Genomic DNA, 8,224 nt, shown 5'->3' with positions numbered 1-8,224 from the left:
CTCTCCCACTTCTCCTTCCCTTCCCTTTCTCTAAAAATAAATAAATAAAATATTTAAACTATATCTATGTAATTTACTCAAAATGTTTTTCACTGGTTTTCTCTGGAAATGGGGTGGGCGGTAGGATACTTTTTCTTTTTTTATTATATTTTTTCTTCCATCACCCTTTAGTCCCCTTAGGCCCCCCTCCCTGCCTGCCAGCAATCACCACGCCGTTGTCCGAGTCCATGAGTCCTTTTTGCTCAATCCCTCCACCTCCTAACCTCCCCCCTCCCTTAGCTGTCGTCCTGTTCTCCAGCTATGAGTCTGTCTAGGATCACCCTGTCTGATCTAGGGAGCTACCACCGCAAATTCCAACCAAATGACCTTTCCTTTTATTATAGAAATTATCCGTAGACTTCTGCAGTTTGCCCGTAGCTCCCCGGCTCCTATTTCATTGTCTTGCCCTTTCCAGCACTTAGTCTAGATCCCCTCCCTCATTCTCGTTCCTCGAATGTCGATATTCCTTTCCTTTCTGGCCTGGCCTGGTCACGTTTCCCCCTCTCTTCTCTCGTTTGTCTCCATCCTTCCTTCAGGCTGCTCCCGCCCGTCCAGAGTCACACTGCCCCAGGGACAGGCACTGGACCAAGGTCACAGCTTTTCACCAGGGTAGTCGCCTGTTCACTGTACCTGCTCCCGGCATTCCCTGCTCCCGAGGGAGCAGTTCTCGGGGACTCAGGGATTCTGACATGCAGACCTTATTGCACTTCAGATAAGAGGGTAGAAGCTTGGCACTCTTAACTAGGTAGGTGACCCTGGCAGGTCACCTGAGTTTGAAAGTGGGACTGCTTCATCACGCCACACTGAAAAGGGAGCCTGGGCAATCGTCCAGCAGGTTTTTGCTGGGCGCTGGCCAGCTGCCAAGTGCTGTCCACCACAGGGACAGCCATGAATCTCAAGAGACGGCCCACCACCCCTTGAAGTGACTGCTGCTCTCTCTCAGCACTGAGTCCCACCCACTCTGCCATCATCTTACCAAGCAGACGTTATCTGTCTCCTCTGCCACGTGATTGCCACATCCTGTCTTCTGGAATTTGGGGAAGGGACACTGGTCGAGGTCGTTCACGGAAACCTTCCTCAGGATACTCATCGTCATGTGATTCCCTGTCTGGACCGTGCAACAGAGAGCGTGAGAATCACTAACAAGAACACATCCCCCAGGTCAGCACAGTGACAACTCACGTGTCCAGATGGGAATGAGGGGAAACTGGCTTGAGGAACCCCTGGTCCTCACTGAAATCAGAACCTGCGTCTGAGATTTTGCGAAAATTACCTTTGCTTTGAACTTGACTGTGAATATAGGCAGAGAACATATTCATCCTATCTCGACATGTATAGAGGATGCATTTCCTTGTTTCCCAAGAATAAAAGAAAACAAGAGAACGATTCCCTCTAGTTCAGCGAATGATGTCCCCAGCCCTTCTATATGTTTACACCCTCGCACTAATTTCAGGCTGCGAGCTGCCCGTACACTTCCAGTTCTGGTGCAGGACTAGACGAAAAAGGACCGAGTGTAGGCGTGGCCACAGGAGGGGCAAGCACTGGGAATCTGCACTGGTGAGGTGAGGCTTCCTGCCCCACTCGAGAACCGCGAGCCGCCTGCCTGCCCCCGAAGGCTCATCCAAGTCACCCCACAGCCACAGCCAGCGCACACACAGCCCCCCTCGGGGAAGGAAGGCATTAACTGCAAACGTGGGGTTCCACCCTGCCACCCAGCAGTTCTGCAGGGCTAGCGGCAGGTGCAGCCTTTTGCTGAGGAAACAGATGGGTCGGACCAGGCCGCTGAACTGCATCGCCGCGTCTGTCTTCAGGAGGGCTAAGTTATCGGTCATGGCGGCCGCATCGAAGTCCTCGTGGAGGATGATGGTGCTGACCGCGTACTCTTCGTGGACGAGCACTGTGGCGTCCATGCTGGCTATGCCCACGACGGCGACCGCGGACTGCCTGCGGGGAGCAAGGGGGTCTTGAGAGCCGAGGCTCTAGAGCAGCTTGACATGTCCCCGTTCTCCTATTTACCACGTGGTCAGCCTGGAACAAACCCATCGGACTCCTCTTCCCTGGGCCCAATTTTACTCGCCTTTTGGGCCCGGCCCCAGGAAATCTTATCTGAGCCCCTAGGCTTGTGCCCCTCTTTGTTGGCCCACAGAACCTTGGGGATTCTTCTGTCTTAACATCCTTTGTCCCACCGCCTCAAGACAATCTGTCATGTTATGGCTGATTATCTTTTTTTCTGCGCATAGTTTTTTTTGACATAGTTGTAGTCCAATCAAAGATGTGATCCTTTGCCCTGGCTGGTGTAGCTCAGTGGATTGAGTGCAGGCCTGCGAACCAAAGGATCGAGGTTTGATTCCCAGTCAGGGGACATGCCTGGGTTGCAGGCCAGTTCCTAACAGGGGACACACAAGAAGCAACCACACATTGATATTTGTCTCCCTCTCTCCTTCCCTTCCCCTCTAAAGAAAATAAATAAAATCTTTTTTAAAAATTACTCTTTTTTTTTTTTTTCAAAGATTTTGTTTATTTGCCCTGGCTGGTTTGGCTCAGTGGATGAATGCTGGCCTGGGAACCAAAGGGTCACCGGTTCAATTCCCATCAGGGCACGGGCTTGGGTTATAGGCTGAGTCCCTCACAGAGGACACGCAAGAGGCAACCACACACCAATGTTTCTCTCCCTCTCTTTCTCCGTCCCTTCCCCTCTCTCTAAAAATAAATAAAATCTTTTAAAAAATTAATTACTTGAGCCCTGGCTGGTGTAGCTCAGTGGATTGAGCGCGGGTCTGTGAACCAGATGATCGTGGTTCGATTCCCAGTCAGGGCACATGCCTGGGTTGCAGGCCAGTTCCCAGCAGGGGACTCACAAGAGGCAACCATATATTGACATTTCCCTCCTTCTCTCCTTCTCTTCCCCTCTAAAGATAAATAAATAAAATCTTTTTAAAAAAAGAGTAAATGGAAAGGAAGAAATTGGAAACTGTAGGGAGATCGTATTTTTAAAAAAATTACTTGAAGACAAATTTCGCCAATTCTAGTGCTGAATGGAGAAAATCCAGCAAAAGCACTGTCAGTAAAGGTGGAATTCATTGTAACATTAGATTGAACACAAAAGCTTTAAGAGTTTAGGTGGGAGTACAAACGTGAACCTAGGCAATGATCAGGTGGTCTAACTAAAGCCGAAAAAGAAGCCAGAGGGTCTCCCCTCACCCTCCATCGGGGTCTAAACGTGACGTATGCGTAGCTCACACATGAAGGGACAAGGACGCGTCATCACGCCTACAGCGCACGCAAATCTACGAGCACTGGGTGATGGAGGAGGAGCTCCGGCCCCGGCCGCAGCAGAGTCTAGAGAGCGCGGTCCAGAGAGAATACTGTGAACCTTCCGTGCGATCGCAGCTCTAAGGTGAACCCACAGCAGAAATTCAAACTCGCCACATTTGTCAGTAGAGACATACAAAACAAAGGGCATGTAATGAAAACAAAACCACGAAGCAATAAAAACAAAAAACATAACCTTCAATGAAACTAAGAAGCAGGAGTTTTGTCCTGAACATCAGCAGAAGAGCATGAAGGCAACCGGAGGCTCTTCGTGGTGAGAACGGGCTCTGTCTACAGTGATGGCCTCACGGCTGCAAACAGCAGCAGCGAGTGAGCGCTCCCACTTCGGGGGCAAAGGCCCTGTGAGCGCACAGGGAGGAGGGGACCACCTGCAGGCCCAGGATCGTCCTCAGGAGAAACCACCCCTGGCAGCACCTTGCTCTCGGACTTCCAGCCTCCAGAACAGTAACGAATCTCTGTTGTCTAAGCCACCCCGTCTGTGGCATTTTGCAGACTGACACAGGAGGGAAAGAAAACCCTTCCTCTGTTGATGGGTAAAGGAATCAATAAATACAGACCGGCAGGCGCACAGATCTCCTTCAGTGCGCAGAGCAGAGACTGGAGACAGAGCCGTGGGGAGCGGGGCTAGTAACTGAAGTTCTGGGAAGGCAAGGCTGGCTCTCCTCTTAAATCCTTTGGTTCTTCATGAGCATTATACTTTATGCATGTATTTTCATTTCAACATGTATATTGTTCATTAAAAAAAATAAATGATGTTCAAAAATTCAGCAGCTACATAATATTCTATTGAAGGTTTATACTAGAATTTGTTTTGCCAGTTATAGTAATGATACTCTTTCCCCCATACTCTGTGTGTGTGTATATACACACACATAAAATTATGTATAAGCAGTGTTTATATATTATATAAGCATATACAACATACTCTATATTGTGTATACTAGTTAGAGACTATATTATATAATTCATACTAGGTGTACTATATAAAAGAGTAACACACTATCATTTATTTATCCCAGACAATATTACGTTCCAGTGCTCTGCTTATTAACCATCCTAGGAACAACTTTGTGCGTAAAACTTTCCCAGTGGTTGAAATTATTTCCTTAATGTGGAGTCCCAAAAGCTATACCACTGGGTCAAAAACTAAGATGTTTTGCAAAAAAAAAAAAGTTATTCCTCTAATAACATTTTGTGGGTGTTTTCTGTCTGGTTTCAAAGAATGCACATGTACTGTAAAGAATCTGGAAAACACAGAGACGTTCAAAGAAGAAAACCGTGTGCTTCTGAGCACGCGGAGATCAGCGCCCCTGGAACAGCTGCGTTTTCCTTCAAGCCCTTGCACACATGCACATGCGTGGCAGTCACACTGTTGAGGCCTGAGGCGTGTGTTTTCAGATAAGGGGCCCTCTCAGAGCCTGGGCCTTTGTGATCACAGGACAGTGGGAAGGAACATCCTTCCTGCAGAGGCTGGAGCGACAACTCTTCCCCTTTGCAGATGAAGACACCAGACGGCTCCAACTTCGGCGTCTGGTGACTCCGGGACTCCAACACTCACCGGCCAAGCGAGTGCTGAGCCGGTGAAAAGCCCTGCCACCCTGTCACCAGGAAACCACCCCAGGCCGCCTCAAGCGGAAACAGAGCCCCCCAGTCCAGCCCCAGGGGGGCAGCGCCGGCCCAGGGGCGGGGGTACTGGCCTGTGCTGAAAGGCGGATGCGATGCTGAGGATCCAGAACTCACTGAGGATGCTGCCGAAGGCCAGGTGGGTGTGGTGGGAATCCTGCAGGGACACCACCCATGGGAACTCATCTTCGCTCACCAAACCCTCCTCAACATCTTCTATGACGCTGGCTTTCTGGACACCACAACCTGCACAGGGAGTGTGCGGGGGGCTCACTACTGGGGCGGGAAGTCTGCGGCCCGTGGCCACCCCCACCACGCCAGACCGCCCGGCCCCTCCTGGGTCGGGGCACTGGCACTGTTAAAAAACCTTCCAGGCAGCCCTGGCCCGTGTGGCTCAGTGAGCTGAGTGCTGGCCTGCGAACCAAAGGGTCACCAGTTCAATTCCTGGTCGGGGCGTGTGCCTGGGTTGTGGGCCAGGTCCCCAGTGAGGGGCACTTGAGGGGCAACCACACACCGATGTGTTTCTCCCTCTTTTTCCCTCCCTTCCCGTCTTTAAAAATAAGTAAATGAAACCTTTAAAAAAAAAAAGCCAAAAAGCTCCCAGGCAGATTCCAATGTGTGTTCTTGGTTGAAAACCACAGGTGTTTTGGGAAGGTCCTGGATGTGGCGTCCCAAGTCCAGTTGACCCCTATTTGGTGAGACCTGGGGCAAGCCACCTCCCCTCTCTGGGCCTCAGTTTCCTGTTCTGAAACCTGGGGTAACAGTCCCCTTGGAGTTGTAAAGATCATGTGAGGTGAGGTTATGGGAACGTGCTTCGCAAATTGTATCCCATGACCGATAATGCTAAACCCAGGGACAGAATGGATTATCACTTTTTTCTACCCCAGCTGCTCTGGTTGCTGTTTTTACATCCCAAACCCCAAGTGCCCCGGGCTTCTTTCTCAATCAGGGGCCTTGAGTCATGGATGTCACGTGATGGGTACCACTCATCTACCATGGGTCACATCATTTGGCGGCTTCCTTTTCAGCCATTCATGCCACCACTCACACCACACACACCGCCCTGCCACACGCTGAGCCAGGGGCTGGGCTTGTAGGGGAGGATCTCAGGATCCTGCTGGGCCCGAGCGAGAGCACAGGGCCTGGGGAGACAGACCCTGAAGCATCATAGTCGCACAGAGAGACTCACGACACGGGCGAGTGTGCCCAGAGCCTGCACAGGAGGGGACAGAGCTCCGCCTGGAGCGTGCAGTCCGGGAGGGCTTCTTACCCCTGGGGCGGCCTCTGAGGCCAGCCCCGAAGACCGGGTCTCCAGCCGTGACCCTGAAGTCGATGGCAGCATTTGGTGCTGTCATTAAAGGACCAGAGCAGCCTTCCCCACCATAGGGCAGCCAGTGATCAAACACCTTTATGAACTGCAACTGGGACACTGAGCACGCTGTTGGCAAGATGATGTCTCTAAGGCCACTAAGTCCTTCAGCGTCACCTGGATAGGAATCCCATTTTCCCCAGGGATGCTGGCCGTCTATGGTGAACTAGGCATGAGCCAACCCTCCTTAACCCAACACCAACATACAGGGTGTGGTGCCCTCTGCTTTCTCAAAGCTTTAGGGGGCCAGTCCATTCGACCTTGTAAAAGCCTTGCAAGGCCAGGATGCCACGAGGAAATCTGCCTCAGAGATGGAATGTCGGACCTGGGTCACTTCCCTGAGGTGTGAGCAGGCCTTTCTGTGTTTTGTGGGCGCCCCTTGGTCTCCTTGGGACGCAGGGAGGTGAAGCAGGCCCGGAAGGTGGGGAGTTCTGTGGATGTATGTGTGGGGGGCTCTCTCCTGTCACCCACCCAACTGCAGGAAGACAGGACAGGAGCCTGCTGGTGGCAGCGAGGTCGGGCAGAGCCTGCTTTGTTAGGGGCCCTCTCCATCGGCCCCTTCCTAGTTTGGAATCTTAGTCCTGGGCAACCTGGAGGTCAGGGAGGGGACCTGCAGCTGCCTCAAAGCTTCTCCTGCCTCCCTCCTGGGCCCAGCCCTGCAACTGGGGTCAATTTAGCAGCATGCTCTTTCGATGCGATCATAATTCCCAGGGATGGCCACGCCGCTGTAGAAACACAGGAGGGGCCTGGCTCCCATGTGCGCCAGGCTCTGGAAGGACACCTCCACCTGCCAGTGCCGGGGGGACACGCCCCCGGAAGAGCAAGGTGGGAGGCCGTGAGTGGGGAGCCAGCCCACGCCCCGACCCCCTCTGTCCAGCGAGGCTCACTTTCCCAACTGCACTCTCTCCCGAGGATTAACCCCAGTGTCCTATGTCCATGCCCCACACTCCACTTCTCTGCCTGGTCCCCACCAGTAACGCAGGCTCCCAGAGCAAAATGCCGTGAGTCATCTTCCCCAGGGTCCCTCTCTGGACACCGACTGCTCACTTTTCTGGACCACGCCCCCGGCCATGTGTTCCAGGACCCACTAAGTCGGGAAGGCAGGGAGCAGCACACTCACTGGCAGCAGCGCGGGACACCACGGACACAGAGACGGACAGCAGCACCAAGAGCATCCGGGCCGTCCCTGCCATCCCCCAGCAGAGCCGCAGCAGACACCATGGGCAGCTGTGGAAGCAACACGCAGGCTCGGCCTCTCCTCCCCGGAGGCTCAACGCCTGCAGCGTCGGAGGCCCACCCCTTTCCTTCCTCGAGGTGAGGAACAGACCTGTCCCCTCCCTGTGGCTTGGTTCCGTGCAGCGGAGAGGCAGGGACCAGCCGCCCGGCACGGAGATTCTGTTAGGATTTGGAGCCGGCCCAAGGGGAGGAGGCAGCCGGCGCCTGTCAATGCAGCCAGGGTCCCCGGCTCCCAGAGAGCTGGGTCTCAGAGAAGTGTGGTGTTTTCACTCGCGGAATTCAACCCTCGCCTTAACTCTGTAGCCATAAAAAGCTGCTGAAAGAAGAAAGCAGGGGCTTCGGGGCAAGCCCACGCTGGTTTTGCCCCCCACCACTACACTCTGCGGGCGTAGACCGTGCTGGGTTCCCTTTACCCAGTGACAGCTCGTGCTTTCACATGGCAACGGCCCCAGCACTTTGCTCAGTTTTTGCGCAATAACCCTGTAGAGTCGACGCTATCTCTCTCCCCGTTTTACGGATTCGGAAGGTGACACTGAGACACTGAGAAGCCTGCCCGCGGGCACACGGCTGCCAAGGGGTGAGGCTGGAATCCAAGGTCAGGTCTGTCTAAATCCAAAGCCCATG

The 8,224-nt window shown here is 53.1% G+C and overlaps 1 protein-coding gene across 19 annotated transcripts in view; it reads right to left on the bottom strand.

Annotated features, from left to right (window-relative positions):
- Positions 1-8,224, bottom strand: part of PRSS54 (serine protease 54) — a 59,887-nt gene that overhangs the window by 2,248 nt on the left and 49,415 nt on the right. For 6 of the 19 annotated variants that reach the window (XM_053663220.1, XM_053663223.1, XM_053663218.1 and 3 more), the window contains 5 exons: positions 7,692-7,916; positions 7,485-7,591; positions 5,113-5,241; positions 1,725-1,983; positions 1,016-1,147 (listed from right to left, as the gene is read on the bottom strand). In XM_053663220.1, coding sequence (XP_053519195.1) covers positions 1,016-1,147; positions 1,725-1,983; positions 5,113-5,171 — 450 coding nt within the window. In that variant the 5' untranslated portion in view covers positions 5,172-5,241; positions 7,485-7,591; positions 7,692-7,916. Of the gene's footprint in view, positions 1-1,015; positions 1,148-1,724; positions 1,984-5,112; positions 5,242-7,484; positions 7,592-7,691; positions 8,187-8,224 lie in introns of those variants that run through there. The other 13 variants (XM_053663225.1, XM_053663224.1, XM_053663230.1 and 10 more) reach the window with 4 other exon arrangements.

The sequence above is a fragment of the Artibeus jamaicensis genome, unplaced genomic scaffold, assembly GCF_021234435.1.
Source record: "Artibeus jamaicensis isolate MK-2021 breed Jamaican fruit bat unplaced genomic scaffold, CSHL_Jam_final contig_3152, whole genome shotgun sequence".
NCBI lineage: Eukaryota > Metazoa > Chordata > Mammalia > Chiroptera > Phyllostomidae > Artibeus > Artibeus jamaicensis.
Note: the sequence above shows the minus strand (reverse complement) of the source record. Positions and strands in the feature narration are given on the sequence as shown.